Here is a 21,247-nt window from a genome sequence, read left to right as displayed (position 1 = left end):
ATTCACACCTGCAGTGAATCGAAGTCAGGTGCACTTTGAAGTGAAACCTCAGTTTTTTGGCGAAGTAGAATGTGGTTGTTCAACAGGTTTAATGCCAACAATATTGACGACCGTCTTTCAGGCTAGACTGCATATATTTAAAGTTACATTTGAACAGCCAGTGCACTGACCGCTGAGTTGCTTGTCATGAAAATACACTTTAAAACGGTGTAATCGCTTGTTGTATGTAGAAAAGTATTCCATAGCTGTGGTAACAACAACAGACCGGGCAGCGCACGGCTTCTTCCTCCGGCAGATGCGCCATTGTAAACAATAGGGACTCAATTTCCCATAACCCTTTGCACACCGGAGCGACGGACCATGAAACTCAGGAAGTGTTCTACAATTAATTAACTGGGGCAACTCGTGAATAGTAGTCAAAGTGTTGTGTAGCAGGATTCAAATGAGCCTTCACACCTGCCAAACGAAGCACACATTCCGACAATACGCAGCAGGATTCGTTTTATTCGCAGTATCACATGCTGATGTGAATGTGTCTATCAGGTACATTTTGAAAGCGTAACATGCAAATTTACCCAGACTAGACCGGTCCCTGGTTGTAGAGCACCGAGTCGGTTATGATGGAAATTGGAGATCCATGCCCCACGCGGCTATGCAATACCCATTGTATCCATGTCAGAGTACCCGTTCCACCCATCTGTCTGTTTCCCTTTAATGCCCATATTATGGAGATTTCTGTATCTGTCTCTCTGTGTCCCTTTATTCGTGTCAGGAATGCCCAAATATGGGGTGTTGTGATGTCAGAACAGGCCAGCTCCATATATGGAGCATGGGCAGGGAACACCAAACGAGTCACCCCTTTACCAACTCGCCCCGGGCATACAGCCGGCGGAAAAGCGCAGCCTGGTATTTCTAAAGAAACCTAAGTAAATTATGCTTAAACGGTTGAACCTAACCTTATTCCTAACCTTAACCTCAGTAAAACTATGCCTAAAACCAACCCTATACCTAAACTTAACCCCAGTAAAACTATGCCTAACCCTGAACTTATTTCTAACCTTATTCTCAGTAAAAACAAAATAAAGAATACAAGAGCCTTTTGTGGAGGTTTTGGACAACCGTGAGTCCGACCGACACCGGGCACTGCACTCCCTGTGGGGGTGTGGATCGCGTGTGTCGAATTTGAGGTCGGTGGGGCGAACGGTTCTCGAGTTACGTGCATTACAGCCGTACAGACAGTACAGACACGTGGTAGATTTAGGCTCTCAATTGGCAGAGCTGCATCAAGCTCTTTGGTGATGGGCAGGGGCTTATTGACTCAACCAAACTCGCTGTAGTATTTAAAATGATGAGCCTCAACGCTGTTTTAATGTAGTGATGACAAAACTAGGATTTTTAGTCTGAAGGTTTGGCAACAAATGTATGCTTCCAGGGTTCTCTCTCTTTAGCTGTCGGCATTTCAGCTCCATAATCAATGCAGAAAAATGCATTATCCACAGAACAGTGGCACAATTTCTTTGGGTAAAATGCTGCTATTATGTTGCCATCATAATGTTTGGTCACATATGTACAATTGGTGTTCTCCTAAGGTAAGATGCAGTGGTTTAGCCAATAGACTTAAATACTGAGCTCTAATATACAGTGTGCTCAATGCCAGACCGAGAACGTATTGGAACAGACATTGCTGTGAAGTCTTTCAATAGGAATGATGTAGTTTATGGGGCCAAATGTCAGCCCTACCCTCATGTCCATTCCAAAGCTAATTCCAAGAAAGACCCACACTGCCTTATGACGAGCCAGTATCTTGAGAAACACACTCGCACACAAAGAAGAGAAACAGGCCACTATAGCAACAGGTCTCTTTATGTGTCTCTGTCCGGTACCAACTTTCTAAATGCAAAAAGTTTTTGACATTTACAAATCCATATGATTTTCATATTAAATAACAATGAAGAAAGTTTATTATGCTTTCTGCAGTTAATTTGGGAACACATCTTCCATCATGATTCAACCACATTTATTGATATTTTCTTTATTTTCATTACCATTATCTTCTACAGTTGACCTAGCAGAGCTCGGGCTAACATCAGCCACAGCTGTGCACTGTGTTGTGTAACAGTCTTACCTCTGGAAGCGCTCCTGTTGCTCTCTCTGCTTGCGGATCTCAGGGAACTGCCTCTCATAGTACTCCCGTGTTCGGCTCTCCTTGGCTTTGCGTCTGGGGTTGTTCTCCATTCTCTCCACCTTCTTCTCCCAAGCCTCCATCAGCTGGTCATATCGCTGGCAGATGTTCTGTTCCTGTGAATATACACACACGCACACAACAGGAAAGCTTTAAACAACTGCTAATATGAATGCTAATATTCAGCGATGGTAATATCACTGAATATACAGGCTTTGTGATAACTGCTGCTAAACAATAAAGGAAACAAAAGTTTGGGAAACTAAATTTCGCACTAATTGTGGTGCGCTCACAAAATGTTATCCATGGACCATGACTAAGAATTTATAAATAACAGTACTGCACAAAAAATATACATAATGTTCATATTTGGGATTGTGATTTGTCACTTGAGAGCACCTGCCAGTGTTGCCAACCGACAGGTGCCAAATCGAGCTGGAAAGGAAAATCAGCATCTCCATAAAGATTGTCAACATACTGAGGCACAAAGTGCTCTAAAATATCCTGGTAGATGGCTGTGTTGACTCCAGTTTCCACTCAGTGGACCAACACCATTCACATAACATGGTCCCAAATCATCACTGTATTATCAATTCCAGAGTCAACACAACCATATATTAAGATATTTTACAGCACCGACTGTGTGATTCTGTTTGTTGACAAGCTTTATGAATACACTGATTTTTTTTTCCAGCAGCACTTGGCACCTGCCCACAAAGCTTTACTGGAAACAGACAGGACCATTTGCTGAACTACACATATCCTATTTACACCACTCAGAAGAGTTAGGATTAGTGCACACCACTTCCCTAGCTTAGCCTGTTGTCTGACGCATGTCTAGAGAATAATTAAAACAATCCCACTTTTGTTTAGAAATACTGTAGGATTCAGCAGCACAAAACATCACCATGATGTTCTCTTCATGGAGTGACTCTGTAACAAGTTAGTCCAAAATAAAAACCCTCCAGAGCCAGAAGAGTTAAAATGTTCAGCTGAGACATGGAAAGAGTCCCATATGGGGGAGGACAATACAGCCTTGTTTCCACTCTCTCCAGCGAGGGCCAAACAATTCACCTTCCTCTTGGCATAAGGCCATGTCCACTCCACCATTGTCCAGAGTGCAAAAGGTCTATCTGACCCTGGCTGGGTGCAACCTGACAAAGGTTGCACTCACTGATCCAAGCAATACAAAAAGGAAAAGTGCTTCTACATGAAGTGATTAGACTATGTTTAACCATGAGCGTGCTGATAAGAGAGAGGAGCTATTTGGTTGCTATTTGGTCTGAGCTCTGATCCGATTTAACAGCACCATAAAACTTGGAAGGCTTAAACACACAGTACGTGATGTGGTTCAGCAAACAATTGAAAAGATGTTTACCGTGCATTATTTAGACATGGTATGCTAAGTACTGGACTACCCACCAACACTACAAAAATGTACGCCAAAAGTAGAGAATCGAATGTGCCACTAAACTGAGGTACCATTTAAACCCTGTATATTTTGTTGACCGGGGCCCTTGGTGGTCTATAATTTGATCCACTCCTTTTTCCCTCTAGACCAAATCTCTTAGCCAGAAATAGTTGATTTACCGGCTCACTAAACAATAGTACACATTGTGAGCTTGTAGATGTTATTTGCAGCAAATACTAGAGTATTTTAAATCAGGACGCCAGGGTTAAGCATGAGATATTATGTTTATGTCAATATTGGGATGGTGAAACAAATGTTTAAAAAACAAAAGTCATTACTCCGACTTCAGATATGACACAAGGTCTCTGAGATAAAGTGTACTTTGTATATTCTGCTATGCTGAGTGTACCGTCAAAGGTTCACTCAAAACCAATTTTATACACTATATGAACATTTGTGTGTGGAAGCTATTGTGAATGTTGGTAAATCAATATTATTTTCCACTGACTATTTTAAACTAGATGTCAATTTGACAAAAAAAATAATGAAATCCAGTGACTTCCTCAGAATCGCACAAAGCATATTATGCTTTGGAAAATGTTTTGCAGTTATGTCAAGTATACTGTGAGGCTAGACCACCAGTATGGTCCTCTAAGAAGGTAATGACCAGCCTTAAAGGACACTTCACCCTTTTTGCCAAAAAATATATGTTAATGATGACATTTAGAAGATTTTATGTGTGTAATCCCATAATTCCCATAATGCTTTGGTGCACTGCTTCTCCTTGTGGATGAAGTATTCTACGTCCGAGCATAGACATGGTTACGCCCGCCTGCCTCTGATTGGCCTACCGACACTGCCGGCCTTACCAGACTTTCCGCCGAGGTGGATAGCTATATGCTGGTTAGTCTGCCGCGAGGTTACTCCGTGGTGGAAAATAAATAAATAATACAAGTACGATACAAGAGAATTACAGCTTGGCACGCGTAACAGTAACTTGTATGTTTTGTAGAAGAGGCAAACTTTTTTTTTGCCGTTTATTTTATGTGTACAGTGTAAACTTGAAACATTATTGTAGCCTAAAAAAGGTTTATTTTCCCTTGATCTTTATCCTTTTAAGTATAATAGTATTAGTTTACTATAATTAGATTAATACACGATAATCAACACTAACACTTAAGACTTTATTTCAGAACACACCCAAATCAAATCATACAAATACGTGTTCAATCAATCATTCAATCAAAGAAAACGAAGCAAGCAAATTAGTTTTCCTCTTCTACAAAAATAAAAGTTACAAGTTACTGTCGCGCGTGCCAAGATGTCATTCTCTTCTCGGAGGACAGTCGGTAGGCCAATCAGAGGCAGGCAGAGTATTACCATGTCTATGCTCGGACGTAGAATAGATCTACGCCTTGGATAGGGGTTGGGCAGTCTTAATGAGACAACATGTAGTCCAGGAATTAAGTGAGCCCAGTGTCGATGACATCAGAGACACTGGGCTCACTGCTAAAATCTAAAACCACATAAAGACGCCCAGGAAAATGTTCAAAATCTTCTAAACGTCATTAACATGTATTTTTCTGCAAAAAGGGTGAAGTTTCCCTTTAAGTGTTTAATGTACTTGGAAAATAGATAGATAACTTATGGTGCTTGTTGAATGTATGCAAAGCACCTCATAACAGATCTGCATAACTGTTAATACAGCAAAGGTGATACAGCTTTCGAGACCCTTAAGTAATCCTGTATAATCTCTGTTATAGCATTTAGCTCATCTGTGTGAGAGCACAGTTTGTGTTCAAATGTCCTGTATGGCCATGGGCTTTCTCTGTTCAAAGCATTGCAATCACACAAATTCCTGGAAGTTCTTTCAAACTATCTGTCCTTAAAGGCAGATACTTACCCTTTGCTTTCGAGCATGGTTTCTTCTCTTGAAAAACAGTATAAGCTTCTTTCTCATAACTTGGTTCCTGCAAGAGATCAAAATGTACAGTATATGATGATGAAGAGCCCATGTTAATAAACCATTCTTCAGCCACAAAAAGCATAGGTAATGGCCGCAGCACACAGCATACAACATAATGTCCCATGCCATGTTCCTTTGCAATGCTAGAACACTCTATTCAGGCATCTCTTTATAACATGTAGTTACTCAGAATAGAACAGAGTCATGTAAGAATAGCGCTGAAATAAGATGAACACTAGTCAACATCATAACAAATCAATAATCAAACAGGAATAGGAATAGTATTTCCATGACATGCACATTCTTCATACAACTGGTGCTGCTGCTGGACCCAAAGTAAACCTAGGTAATTTCTGCAGCACACAGTATATGTAATGTCCTGTGCTTTATTAAACAAACACTTCCTTCATCAGGTTAACATTAACAATTAGCTACTGCATGAAGACATTTCTCCAAGTAATTCAGCACCAAGACAACAGCCAAGGAGTTATATCACTATGCTTTATGTGATAAGAACATGCAGTCAACAAGTTCAACACTACCATTTCAGATTAGGAAATACTTTTTTTCAGCAAAGTCTAAAATATAACACAATCACTGAGCCTCTCTCTTTGCCTTCATTCAGACAGCTACAAAGTACTGGCAAGTTGTGGGAACTGTTTTATTTGCACATGGTGGTGGCAGTAGAAGATAGAACATGTCTGTTCTGAGGGACAAAAAAAAAAAACGTTTTGCCCAAATGGGCCATTCTCATGGTACAGCGCTGATAAGAGCTTCATACCAGACAGCCTGGCCTTCAAGCCCATAAAACTCTCTCTCTCTCTCTCTCTCTCTCTCTCTCTGTGTCAGTAGGGCAAAGTGACCTGGTGACTCAGTGATCAGACTGGGCAGTGAATTATCAGCACGATTTATCTAGACGAGGTGGGTGTTATGTTATCCTATCACTACCCTCAGCTGAGATGCCTCATATCCTGTTAGTGTCATGAATATTACATCGGGTACACTCTTCTCACATTTATGTGCAAGTCTATATACATTAACAGCTAAATGTAACATAGCACTTACGTCTTTATATTGTCGTGGTACACTTTTGTATCTGATGGCTGGTTGTATAAGGGCTGAGAAGAGAAATAAAAGGGTAACGAGTACCAGTAGTGGATTAATCATTAGCCATTAGGAGTAATAGTAATAAATATCCAATATTGAAGAATGCATCATTTGTTTCCAAACACCTTACGAAGGGAAAAAGTGAATAACCATTATAGTCCCCTACAATTATACTTACAAGCTCAACCTTGGGACCAAGACCTTCAAATATCTTATGGGCTTCTTCAGCTTTTTTCTGGTAAAAGATTGAAAAAAAGTGCTTCAAGTGTTAAATGTGTCAATTTACAAAAATGACATATTTTCTCAATCGACACAAAACAAAAAAACGCAGCAACTGCTAAAACTACTAAACTACTAAAAGCACCAACTGCCCGCCATTTTTGTGTAAAAATAATGTAGAGCATAACATAACATCTTCAAGCATAGGATCATGAATACCAAAAACATAAAATAAAATGGAGTCACGAAAAGAAAAGTAGTACCCGTAATTTCCGGACTATAAGCCGCGGCTTTTTACCCCTGATTTGAACCCTGCGGCTTATACAACGGTGCGGCTAATCTATGGATTTTTACAGCTAACGCAGAGCCATCTAAGGCTCTGAGCTAACGTAACGGCCACTAGGGGGCTACCTGCGGCTTATAGTCCGGTGCGGCTTGTATACGGGATTTTCCCTAAATTTGGCTGGTGCGGCTTATATTCAGGTGCGCCTTATAGTCCGGAAATTACGGTAGATATTTTTTCATAGCCATTTATTTGAACATGCTGCAAAAATCCTTTCCAGAGTGAAACATTTCAAGGCTGTGTTGTACCTGTCTGCAAAGAGGAGCTACATGATACGAGCAAAAGTACAGTGAAGAATGTTCCACTGGAGCATAATAAGGGCTGGCAATGACAGCTCTCCTGGATCACAGCAGGCTGTGTGCTCTGAAAGCTCATTAAAACTAGCCTTCAGTAACTCTTAAACATCCTTTTTCATGACCCTCTGCCTGTAGACTGGGGCCGATTTCCAAGGCCGGGGGATGATGTAAGTAAACGACCAGTTTTACTAAAAAGGGTTAATGGCTGACTGCGAGTGAAGGCGTGTCCCAGCACTGTCATAGCACAACGCAGCCTGGGAAGACATGAACTACAGTAACCTCTACTCTCTCTCTCTCTCTCTCTCTCACACACACTACTCCACTCCCATATCGCTCTGCGGAAATACAGATAATGAAGCCTGCCTCGCTCAGCTCTCCTTATGGTGGACGGACATTAAAAAAAAACTAATTTATTCTCACGATTATAAAAGATTCACAACTTCACTTTAAACAGTACCATCGCAAGCATGGAAGTCTAAGAAGTAACTTGTAGACAGACAAGACAAAATAGTATTCATTATTTGCGATATGATGAAAATATCCAAGCTCACAACACCTTGTGGGCAACTACATTTGCCATTTTAGCTTCTTTCCAGAAAACTCGTGACATTTTCTGAGAATCTTCATCTATAATGACATGCCCAAAACAGGTTCAAAGTGGTTGAACTATCTCAAATGGTACAAAAACTAAATAGGACAAATGAATGCATTGGAGTTACGAGGCCAAATACCAACCCTGTTCTCATCGTAGATGATCTGGACGATGCTACGGTGCTTAATGTGTTCCACTGGAGGCGGTGTCACTGGCTTTTCTGGCTCTACTGGCTTTGCGGCTTCCTCCTCTAGTTGTTGCTAAGAAACATGAAGACAATACAATATTACTGTAAGTAAAAAGGCACACAGAATACACAGGTAAAACAGGGGTAACTTATTTTTGTATGTATCGTTTTTAAGTGCTATATAATTGCATATAGGTCAGAGTAGACAGACAGAAAACCAAGGGCAGAGAGAGGAGAGACAAGTGAGACAAAACAGGGCCTGGATTTAAACACAGCTCACTAGGACCATATGATTTATGTGCATTAACAGGCTGAGTCACCAGGCACCCCGGAAACATTATCTTTTAATGAAGTGCCCAATTTAAAAGTGAAAAAGTGCACATGGTTTCCACGTATATGAATTTAGTTTGCACTCAATGGTGTTTCAAGGACCACGACTCAGCTTCTGTCTGCACTGTTGTGTTGATCTGATCCAGGCTTTTGATATCGGAGGCCCAGGCAGGATTTATCAGATTAGTCTCTGCCTGCTTGTTTAGGCTTAGCCTTTTCTTTTTTCCTCTTTCCACTGGACTGTAGGTCTCTGACACCGGGGCCATGCTGACAGACAGTTGAACTGGTGACTTACAGGTTATGTAAACTACCAGGTTTCATCATCATAGACAACATCAACAGAAGCTCCTGAAATACCTCAAACAAACAAATCCCTGAAAGTATTTTTTTGTGTGTGTGTGTGTGTGTGTGTGTGTGTGTGTGTGTGTGTGTGTGTGTGTGTGTGTGTGTGTGTGTGTGTGTGTGTGTGTGTGTGTGTGTGTGTGTGTGTGTGTGTGTGTGTGTGTGTGCGCGTGCGTGCGTGCGTGCGTGCGTGTGTGTCAGGTTAAAATCTCCCTGCTTACAAAGCTTAGCTTGCATTGTGCATTCCTATCTAATGAGAAGAAATTCCAAAAAGATAGCAGTAGAAAAATAACCACTATAAAGCACCTCCAGAGGGAGATAACGACAGGAAGCGGGAGCAAGTAAGCCCTGGGCTCAAGAAATGTACTTTAATTGGGAGCAGCATCTTACAGACCAGGAGAATTGCCTTTCAACGCCACTGGTGCCATCTGTGGCTCTGTGTGTTGATTAGTGGCCCTCACTGACAGTACCAGCAAGCGTATATGGGCCTTAGCAGGAGCTTGCATCAGTGACACTGAGGTCAGACTGAAAATTTTCCTCATGGAGCTGAATGGTTCTAAACTGTACCAGAAACTAGAGTTCTAAACATGAATAGAAACTAGAACTGAGTGACATGACTTAAAGAGGCATCACAATATTTATGGGACAGGCGTTGATCAGTGAAATACATTTATATTGGCTTGTTTTCTGAGGGTTAAAATATACAGTTGGCCAATGTGAACTCCATGTTTTATGTGTTCATGTATTGCAATCTGTGAAGAAAAAGAGTGCAAAGTGGAAGCAATGGTGAGGTAGAGAGGAGACCAATGTTCCCTCTAATTCTCGGTCTGAGCAAACACTCAAACCTCCTGAGCAGCAACTACTGAGCAAACATACGTCACCTTGACACCAACTATCCAAACGTTAGATAATGCGAAGTGAGCACCCCTCACTTCACACAGGTGTGATTTCTTTTTTCAAAATGGTTTTGGTATACCAGTGAATCAATGAATAGTTACATAAGGTTACGCACTACAATTTACAACATTTTTATTTTATATCAAGGTGGTAGGCTAACAATTTTAGGAATATTACATATAATATATGTAGTCTATATCAGTGGTTCTCAAACTTTTCAGGTTGTGACCCCCCAAAGTAATCATATTTGAACTGGGGACCCCCCACCCAGACAAGCAACAGAATGGTTCCACAGACAAATATTGTGAAAATGTCCGATCTACAAGCTCATTGTGAACTTGTAGATCGGCTATTTTCACAATTGGTGCCTCTTTCTTATATTATTTAATAATCTGGCCAAAAGTGTGTCTTTGAACTATAGTTTCTCAGATTGTCGAACGTCAGCCCCTTATGGCCCCTACTATGCCGGCTATGGGCTATGTAGCTCTACATAGCAGAGGAATTGATTGATGGAAAGATGTATTAACACAGAATTACAGAGAGAAGTTCCATATGGGGCTAGACCGCTAGAGATTAACGTTAGCTTCCACATGTTTCATTCATAAGTACACAGGACTAGAGGCTTGTTGTGCTGTAGTGATATGCAAACACTAACATAACCACGTTAGCTTACCAGCTAACGCAAAGCTAACATTAGTCCCTCTCTCGTTGTTATTGCGCACAACCGTGCCCACTGAGCATTTAATATTCGTCTAAAGGGCCGTCAAAACATGTGATAAAAAACGGCAATTGTCTTTTATTTCGGGGCGCACCTTAGGGGGAACATTGGAGGAGAGTGGAGACTAATTAAACCCGGCAAACATGAACCTGACGAACTCCTCTCCTATAGGACTAAACTGTTCTCATAAGTCTGTTAGAACTGTTATGGAAGATTCATACCCAGTACCCACCTATTTTTTACCAGATTCATACCCGGTACCCACCTGTTTTTTCTTTAGTTTGAATATTTGCTGTTCCACTTTAGCGATCTCCCGATCCACACGGTCCATGCTCTGGATCAACTCTTCCTTAGACAGTTTGGAAGGAGAGTTATCCTGCTCCTCCACCATGTGTAAAGGCAGCCCTCCTGAGGATGAGGACTCCACTTTCACACCGAACTGTGTCTCCTAGAGCAAAGTATAATAATTGTATTAAAAAGAGCTTTACAGCAATATAAATATATACTTTTATACAAATAAATGTCGTAGATTTTTAATTCGTAGGCTGTGATCAGGGTGTCTAAAGATTTCAGTTAGTCGATAAGGGACTCCCTTTTTCTTTTATTGGCGTTTCGCCCAGTTGGGGGGCAGTTATATGCCTAAACCCTAATCTTTAACCTTACAAAAACTATGCCTAACCCTAACCTCACAAACACTATGCCCAATATCACAGCTCAAAGTTGTACTCAAGACTTTGGAACCAATGGGGATTTAATACTGTACAAGCCTAGTGACTGCCAATGAAATGGAGAGAGGCAAGTAAGAAAGTAAGTAATAAAGCTGATTATGTAGGCTACTAAATCATTAAAGGTGTAGGGAAACGGAAATGGTGGGCATTTATGTTATCTTGAATGGGAATAAAAACGGAGGATTTCTGTAATCAGTAGCAGCTGTGCTGGACAGATGTGCAGATATGGGGAATTAAACGGGTGAGCTTAAATTTTATTGGCTTTTATCGATGTGTATCTCTATACGTCATCACGTAATTAAAAAGATATTTTTATGGACTTTTGATATAAAAACACAGAAATTAGAATTTGCCCATTATTTTGGCATCCATTGTTAGGTATGCCCATATGAAGACCACGGATATGGTCTAAAAGTGTGAAAAACGTATTTTTCATTTCACTACGCCTTTAAACCTTTAGTTGAACGAGATGCGTAGATCGACACCTGCTCAGCCTAGTTGGTTTATTCGATGTAATATTACACCACAACGCTGTGTAAGTTTGTAGATCTATAGATAGCAGATATACAACTCGCCCGTCCTGACTATTTTCATTTCTTTTTGGCTAGCAACACCAACTAAGAGAGGTTGTTGGCCTTGAAAGCGGGGGCGGGATATTGGCCATAGAACCCAGATATCGTAGTGTCAGAGATTTTGGCATCCCGGTTAAGTTCTCACCAGACACCACTGCGGTGGGTCCTAACCCAGACAACCAGCTCTAGCAGAAACTAGAACTGTCAACAAATATTCCATATTCGAACATAATATGGAATATTCTGAGAAATTAAGAAAGTTACCCTGGGAAAAGGTTTTTACATCACTTCTTTGGTCAAGTCTGGTTGTCATCTATCATAACCAAATGGATCACCCATTTCATCGACCCGTTACCATTTTTTAATCAATTAAAGTGATTCAATGTGTTGTGTACGTTCAGAACAGCAAGGAAGGGGCATAACTTAAAGCTGTACAGCTGCTCTCAAACAGATGGCTTTTTATTTATTTTTATATTCCAATATATTACATTTGAATGCCTTAATTGAATAATACACTCAAAAGTGTAGGCTATACAGAGTCTGACTGAATAGATTGGTTTAATTATAATTTCCAGTTTCATGTCAAGATAAAGATTGTTTCATCACAGCATGTCACTCGATGGATGCATGTCCATTGTCCGGACAATCCGGGCTTAACATTACATTAACTAAGCTTATTAAAAGGTGTAATAAATATAAAATAAGACATAAATATGAATGATTAATTTGATCTCACAAGATAGCACCAACCATGGCCGGGGCATACGGCACACAATATTTCATATAAAGAATATGACAGTTGAAATTTGATTAAATGCACAAAGTCTTTAACATTTTAACCCATTCTGACCTGGCACCCATTTTGGTGTTAGCATCATGTTATGCTTTAGCTATTGAAAAATAGCAGATCTACAAGCTCGTATCGCGCCACCGAGTGGCGCGATACGAGCTTGTAGGTCTGCTATTTTTGAAAAATTCGAAGAACGACTGACATTTTTAGAATCTGATCTCAGGTCAGAATGGGTTCATCAGACCAGTGTGTGTCCCGTGGAAACCTCGTATGAATCTGATCTCAGGTCAGAATGGGTTAAGTTTGAGAAAATATTTTTGACTGTGTATTTTTTATGCCAACCTTCTTGACGTCCACAGTGGCTCTAAAGCTGTCCTGGACTGCATGGGGCAGTGGCAGCACTACACCCCCTGCATTGGGAGGAGTGCGGCTCATATGGGCCTCAGACACAGTCTCCATGCGGGGGCGTTTAGCCTCCATGGCCTCATGTTCGGCCTGGGTGGTGATGGAGTGGAACTGCTGTTCATAGCCATGGCGTCTCTCTGGAGGCCTGAGGAGAGAACAGAGGTATACAATTCAAATGTCCAGCTTTATCAGCAGCTATGCTGATCCAGACAGCAGGAATGAGAACACAGAGTGTTAAAAAAGCCACCAGAGAAAGGTCAGGGGCCGTACCTCTCTGTTCCAGGGTGGAATTCGGAGAGCAAAGACGGTCTTCTTCTACCCTGTGGATCTTGCATGTGACTGTGAGTCCGATAGTCCGGGACGGTGAACTCCTGAAGGCACGAATGAACACACACACAACCATGAACACACACACACAAAATAACCAGTAAGACACCCTGAGGGCGAGAAGCGACGTGCACACATCTGCCTGGGTGACAGCAGACTGCTGGGCGAGCACTGGCGCTTTGGCATGGGGGGGTCAGATCATCATATAGAATGTCAGAACAGGTAAGCTCCATATATGGAGATCTAAGGTTGGCAGCGGGGGCAGTGTCTTGAGTGTAGTACAATGTACAGGTTTGATGAGGTTTGGCCATATATGGAGCGTGTCTTGAGTGTACAAGGTTTAATGAGGTCAGATCAACATATGGAATGTCAGAACAGGTCAACTCCGTATATGGATATAGGGTGGCAGCGGAGGCGTGCTGAGAACTCTAGTTTTCGCCAGCTGCCACAATAACTTTGGGGCTGGCCCGTCTAGAGTTTGAATGGACAATATCAGTCAAAAGGGAGACGGGTGGGGGAGGATCAACATACAGTATGGAATGTCAGCACAAGTCAGCTACATATATGGAGATCTAAGGGTTTGAGATCAGATGTAGAGTTGCTGGCCGGCTCCATACAGTATATGCAGATCTAGGTGATGATCCAGTCTTCCATGTCCATGTATGTCTATCCAGGGTTTGGTGAGGTCAGTGTCGTGATCTTCAAATATGGAGATGGCCATATATGGTGGCGTGACATGTCACGAGGCGTGATGCCACGAGGCTTGACTATATATGGAGGCATGATGTCACAAGGCGAGATGTCACAATGCGTGACCATAATGGAGGCATGATGTCACATGGCGTGACCGTATATGGAGGCGTGACCAACCGACCGACGGGAGGTGAGATGCAGGTTTTCAAAGTAAACTGCGACCCGTTTACAAATTACCATTACCATTACAAATATTGTAATGGTAAAGCAGACTCAGTAATAACTAGATCTAAAATCTAATAGTCATACAGAGACTTACTACTCTAACTGAACTATACAAAGCAATTCAAAGTGTGGTACCAGATTGTGACTTTAAGTACATTATGATTAATTCAATGAATGTCAATGTCAGTTAGAGGCTTATTTACTTCTAAGGCTTAATGGAAAAATAACACAAAATATCTGCACACTGACCTGCAAACAAACGTGAGCACATTGCAAATAACGTTAGAGGCACATTTCCAAACTCCAGGGTTCTTTTTTTATCACAGACTCAAGCAAATAAATCCCAGAAGAGCACAGTGTACATTTTTCGGTGTAATTTGCCTTCTGAGAAGTCTGTCATTGAATTAAGCGAACAAACATTACATGACCATCATGGCACAGAAAAGGTAGGATAGCTTCAGCTAAGACTTTGTTATAATCAACTCTAACTGTAGTAATTTTTTAGACAGCAGCAGAATATTTTTTTAACAACAATGCTTTAGAGTAGTCCCATTTGACCACACCTGTTGGGTAGTAGCACTAAACCAAATTAGTCAAATCTGTCTTCCTACTAATTAAAAATGAGACAAGATAGAGAGCTCATGATGGTACCTGCCATTACCTGGACTGCTAGCTAGAGTGGCACAACAACTACTAGTACTGCTTTCCAATGATACATTGCAAACGACTGTTTATACAGCCAGTATAAACACTGGCTGTGATGCAAGTGAGTGAGAGATCAATATCAATCTGCAACCTTTGGAAGGTAATCTTAGTAAATCAGGACGGAATATGGGGAAGCGGACAGGTCTGTGTTGATCACATGTCTATAGTCGAGATAGTGTATACCGATTTGCGTGATGTATGGATAAAATGTGTTTATGTGTTTTGCTACAATCTGCCTCATGGTGGCCCTATAACAGGTTGTTGTTTGCCGGAGATTAGCTGTACGCAGACGGCTGGACACACAGACGGATAGCAAATAATACTCTCCCCATGCCTTCGGCTGGTGGAGACAACAAATAAGATAACATTGATTACTGCAATGCTACCATAACAAACAAAGCGAAGAAACCGTCATATTGCACTCTGGAATCAATCAGCAGAATCAGCATAATGCCATTGCAGCTCTGCTATATGCAGCTGCAGCATCAAAAAGAGTCATAAACTACAATAAGCAAGAGTTCACTCAGCTAGGTGACTTGAAGAGTTAACCAACAGCTCAAGGAATTGGGTAGTGTACCTCAAGTTGTGAGTCTTTACACATTTTCTCTAACATGCTCAACTTGTTTTGGTCAATGGTCAAAGCTAAAAATGAATTGACATATAGAAATTTAGCAAAATTATTAATTATTAAAAACAATCAAAGACAAACACCACCTTGTGACACCGATTGAACCGGACTTTTTTTTGTACCTGTTGGTGGCGCGCGGTGCTGAAGGTGTACTGGACAGAGTGTGGCGGGTAGCGGTTCTGCTCACTGCTGAAGCTCCCCTGGCCGGGGGGGTAGCCTGAGCTACTGGACATCCTGGCTCAGGGGAAGCGTGTTATTGCTGCTGCACAGATTAGGAGTTCAGCTGGAGCATGGTTGGAGAACCAACCCACCTGTGGAAAGACAGCACACAATCATAATGTTGAGACTCACAGATGGAGACATCAGAAACCTTCCAGTCATACGAAGTCATATGCAGCTAAAATGAGAAGCATTCTATGTGGTAATGAAAGAATACCTGACAGACAAAGGCCCCTGACTAGTACTGTATAATCAGCATTGCAGTTTCAACAACAAAATGTAGAGGATTACCATGGATCATTTTAGAATTACCGTCGCCATCAGTGAGGAGGTCAATCATTTGACAATGGATTACGTCCTATTATTGTAGACCACCTTAATTAGATTACCATTCTGTGGCAACGTCTTGGCCAGCTAATTAAAAGTGATGCATTTAAAATATTAAGTTATTCGCCGACATTGCTGATAACCACCAATATCTTATTGTGCAACCAAAAGTTTAGCAAGAGCTGCCTGCCATGTGCAATATATGAAGATTGAATGATAAATGAACATAACGGAAGGAAACTGATGTCTGAGCTTATAACACATTAAAGCATTATTTTAATTTCAGTTCTCTAAAATTAAGGTCTGGTGTTGTATTTCCATTCCAGGGAAAGAGCAGAGCAAAAATATGCTCTTCTCAGCTGTCCATTATCTCAGGTTGACATCAAAGACAAACAACACACTTAACTACACTTAACTGACTTAATTGCAGGCTGCTGTTATGGCATTTTTTATTTAATGGCAAAGGACTATGCGGAATGATAGAACATAGGAGAGATGACATGCAATCCCACAATCTCCAGTTATAGTAGTACTGTAGGTGGTTGGAAATGTATGCAGTGAAGAGCAAGAAGAGTATTGAACCAGGAGACAGAGAGACACCAGACTCATCCTCGTCTAAATCAAAGTATCACAAAAACAACTGAGCTAAGGTTTGGTTAAACATGTCTCTTTAGACTCAGTTAATGCCCCATGCGCATGCTGTGCCACATCTCAGGTGTCATCATGTTCATGTCTGGTTGATGTATCCAATAGAAGTTATGTTTATGGTTCTGGAGTCCTGCAAGTTACTGAATCTCCCACTCCATCCATTTGCAGTCTTCCCATATTGTCCTATGATCAACTCAACTCAAATAAATACTAAATGCGTGTAGCCGTGTACAATTAAAATAATGTCACCACTTCTTTACGCCTGTAAACCTGTGATTCTGATGTCAGAATGTAATCGTCCAAAACAAAAAAAGGAAAGAGAGACAAAAGGTGCCTGAAAGAATAATCTATACGAATTCTCAAGTTCTGGTAATACAGGGCTCGACACTAACGGTTGCCCGATTGCCCGGGGCAACTAAAAAGTATGGTCGGGCAGGTGAAGGCAGCGCCTGTCTCCCCCTCTCTTTATCAATCTCTCTCGTCTCTCCCAACAAACACACACACACACAGAGAGCGTCAAGTGGCTGCGACATGCACTCCGCGAAAACAGCTGATCTGCAAGCTTATCGCCAGGTTGCAAAATGACTCCATGAGTTTTCTCAAGCCCCCAAAACATGGTATTTGTGAGCACCTGTACGACTGTCCATATATTTTGTGGCATGACCAAAAATGCTTCCCAATGTCTCTGTGAGCTTGCTGGCAGGCAGCTAAGACGACAGTGTAGCTTGCTCGTTAGCGGTCACTCGTTAATTAATGTGTTCCACCTGTGTACTCGCAGAAGCGCATTGAAGTGGGCATAGGGCAAAAGCAGAAACTCCGTGACCGTTTTGCTTAACAATGATACAGTACAGTACTCCACCTCCTGCTTGAGGCTGTCACTATGCCACCATAATTGGGACAAAGATGTTTGTATTTGGGGGCTTGGGGGATCAGTACTACAAGTCCATCAGAGTGTTTGACACAGACCGACCACTGGCTGGACACACCTTCTGCACAGTTTGTTCCAGAAGGACGCTGGTTTCATTCAGCCTTTGCCTACAATGGAGAGCTGTACATATTTGGTAGCGTCAGCGTTGGCCAGCACTTCAATGATCTGTGGAAGTTCAATCCAGAGACCTTCTCCTGGAAGAGGGTTGAGCCCAAGGGGAAATGACCGTCTCCCTCATATGAGATGTGCTGTTGCATGATGGGGGATCGTATCATCCTCTCTGGAGGAAGACAAACACCTGATGACCTGAAGCCAGACCGAGCGCCCCTCAGAATGTATCAAAAAACACATTCTGTTGGTACCTGAGAAATAGTGTCACCTACTGGTTTAACTTATCTCATGAATCATCTACTGAAGTTAATGGAAAAGTGACACAGATGCATGTTTTGCAGAGATTCTGACAATGTGCTTCATAAATGTGCATTTGAACGGTGAAGTGCCTAAGAATACTATAGGAACCTACTGTAGATTGGGTGACATAATAGCGGATGTATCGTTCAACATCTGTAAACGATTGTGACGATTAAATCATGACAAAACAAATTGCCACTATCTCAGTATCTCAAATAATTAGCGATTAGTCGATTTTGTAATACTTGGACTCAGAGTGGATTTCTCTCAGTCTTTTTGATACAGAGACAGTCATGGCGGCAAGACTGTTTAGCATAGGATAAAAATCGCACCTGTGTTAACTGAGTGGTGCAACTCCCCTCTCCCCCCCACCTCCTCTCCTCTCCTCTCCTCTGGGGGTGTGGAACGCGTGTGTCAAATATGAAGTCGGTGGGGCAAACTGTTCTCGAGTTACGTGCATTACAACGATACACACACAGAGAGGTGGCGCATTTTTAGTAGGATGATTCCCTGCTTTCATAAGACATGAAAAAAACAGAAAAAATCAATGACTTGGCCTCCACCAGAAACTGTCACATATTGTATAACATTCATGTAAAGACAAATATGTTTTCATTGTGATACAGATAGATATAGGAATTTGGGTGGACCATGATTCAGAAGAGTGACAAAAGTGAGGACGCAAATTGTGATTGGCCAGTATGAGATGATGTTGTACAATATTAAGAGCGCCCCTCACTTTACAGTTCACACGGGTGTGATTTTCATTAGCTGCCAAATTGATATGCGTTTTTGCCGCAGATACGCATCTGATGTTTGGTTTAGTGCCAATGGTGATAAGTAAGGAAAACATTTGTCGTCATAAAAACCTTTTAATAGCCTAAAAATGAAATTGGGCATGAGCTTTTTAAACTGTTACTCATTTAGCTGCATGGGGGCCGCCCCCTCTCAAATCCCCTTAAGGACCCCTTGGGGGGGGGGGGGGGTCTCTGGAACACACTTTGAGAGCCAGTGCATAAAATAAATGCGTAACCGCACCCTCTGCTCCGGAAAAATTTAAAACTAGATTTATTGACCGGCGCTTCCAGCCAAAAATGGCCTTTGTACGTCCAGGTATTTAAAGGTCGTGGTTTTAAAAGTATCTTGGCCAAAGCATGAGTCAATAAAACAGAGTGGCTACATTTATTTGTCAAACAAACTGAGGTTTGTGTTTGTGAGACACACACACACACACGTACAGTCCTGAGTGGTCATTTAGCGTGAACATTATTGGTTCCCAAACTGAAAGGTGTGGGAACCCTTTCAGATGGGGGTCCGCCAAAAAACTTATTTGGCGGTCCTTGACAGACACACAATTGTTTGAGAACCACTGGTTCTCATTAGACAGCAAGCCATGCAAAATAAATTACAAAAGCCCGAGTGCCCCTCGGGGTCTCCACCAGGGCAGGTCAGGTTGTGGCCTCCTGGTGGCGCTAAAATAGGACAATGTGAAAAGGGTACCATTTCTTTTTACAACTTGGATTGAAATTGGACGATTCGAGGCTTTTTGTTCCAAAAATGTGTTTTGCAAAGATCTACCCGTTGTTGGTGCTATAACAGGCCAATGTGAAAAGGGTGGGATATATTCCTCAGCCTAGTAGGAAAGTCTGTGAAAGATTTCACGTAAATTGCACGCTGCGTTCATGATTTGAGGCTTTTTGTTCAAAACGGGCCAGAATCCTGCAAACCCCATGCCTTCGGCCTGGTGGAGACAACAAATACGAAAACACAAACTACTATACTAGCAGTATATAGTGGGTGTGGATCTTTTGTTCAGGTGCATCAAGTATAATACAGTTTCATCCTCACCAAACTATTCAGTTCAGAAAACCCCCAAAAACGTTATTTGAATATTCAAATATTTATTTTCCTATTTAATCGAAGCTTTGAAGTAATTGGGTCAACCCTATTTATTTTATTTGTCCTCACGTCACAAGAAGACATAATAGTAAACAAAAAAAGAACAATCACTCTCCTCCCAGGCTCCCACCCAAGGATCTAAAGCAGCATCAAAGGACCACAATAAAAGATAACAAATATAGACAATCAAAGCAAAAGATTCTTAAAAGCCGGTTACCATAGGGGGCGGTAGGTGGAATGTGCCAGAGAAGCCACGGGTGATTTTTAACCCACAGCACAGATTCGTTTTAACCCGCTGCGCATGTCAGGAGCCATGGGTGATTTTAACCCGCAGCAAGGGTGAGTCTTAACCAGCCACACAGGTCTGATTGACAGGATGTCTGACTTATGGGCAGTCCCCCACCATGCCTGGACTAGTATGGTACAATTGGTACTTGTTGCAAGCAGTATCAGTGATGTTGAACCGTTTTCAATGTAGTGGATCCCAGGAGGTGGACATTCAAATGGGTGAGGTCCCAGCCTCTCAGGGGTATTGAATGGGTCGTCCTCCATGGGTTATAATTATTAATTATAGATACATGATTGTATGTTGAACTGATTTGAAGATTAAACAAATACAATGTCAAATTTGAAAACTTTTGAACTCTTATTATCTAAAAGAAAATATACTGTCTGTGTCATAAAGTATACCAGAAATGGTATAGAACCAAGGGGGCAGTCAGACAGATATTTTGTGAAGCCACTAAGAAAATCGGGACTTCCTGAAAGTTCATATAATGGCCTGTTGTGGCGCTGTCATTGGGCCCAAAAAACCCCATAGCCCAACTTCACCTAGACTGTATTACCTTAATAAACATGGTAATGAATACTTTCTGCTTCCAGTCACTAGTTTAAAGTCTCATTTCTCATCATAATATTCTTTTTGGAAAACTATGGTCCCATTTATTAAAAAAAAATCCATAAAGTTGCGTATGTTCTGAGGGGCGTGGCTACCGTTACAGTCTATGATCGGGAGCCACCCCCCGTTCGAGTCAAAATAAAAACCAACGAAGAAGAAGGGAGGAAGTCCCGCCTCGTTGTCTGGGCCAGCTAATGGCCAGCTGGGCCCAAACGGATCTACAAAGATGGCGACTTACAGTTCAAGGACTGACA

General features: G+C 41.7%; 1 protein-coding gene across 3 annotated transcripts in view; it reads right to left on the bottom strand.

Annotated features, from left to right (window-relative positions):
* Positions 1-21,247, bottom strand: part of ncor1 (nuclear receptor corepressor 1) — a 79,029-nt gene that overhangs the window by 52,673 nt on the left and 5,109 nt on the right. For all 3 annotated transcript variants that reach the window (XM_080779554.1, XM_080779556.1, XM_080779555.1), the window contains exons 2-10: positions 15,786-15,974; positions 13,356-13,456; positions 13,023-13,230; positions 10,856-11,038; positions 8,260-8,376; positions 6,845-6,901; positions 6,625-6,677; positions 5,497-5,563; positions 2,126-2,298 (exon numbers count right to left, since the gene is read on the bottom strand). In XM_080779554.1, coding sequence (XP_080635680.1) covers positions 2,126-2,298; positions 5,497-5,563; positions 6,625-6,677; positions 6,845-6,901; positions 8,260-8,376; positions 10,856-11,038; positions 13,023-13,230; positions 13,356-13,456; positions 15,786-15,896 — 1,070 coding nt within the window. In that variant the 5' untranslated portion in view covers positions 15,897-15,974. The remainder of the gene's footprint in view (positions 1-2,125; positions 2,299-5,496; positions 5,564-6,624; positions 6,678-6,844; positions 6,902-8,259; positions 8,377-10,855; positions 11,039-13,022; positions 13,231-13,355; positions 13,457-15,785; positions 15,975-21,247) is intronic.

This window comes from Protomyctophum bolini (genome assembly GCF_963924005.1).
Source record: "Protomyctophum bolini genome assembly, chromosome: 13".
NCBI classification, from domain to species: Eukaryota; Metazoa; Chordata; class Actinopteri; order Myctophiformes; family Myctophidae; genus Protomyctophum; species Protomyctophum bolini.
Note: the sequence above shows the minus strand (reverse complement) of the source record. Positions and strands in the feature narration are given on the sequence as shown.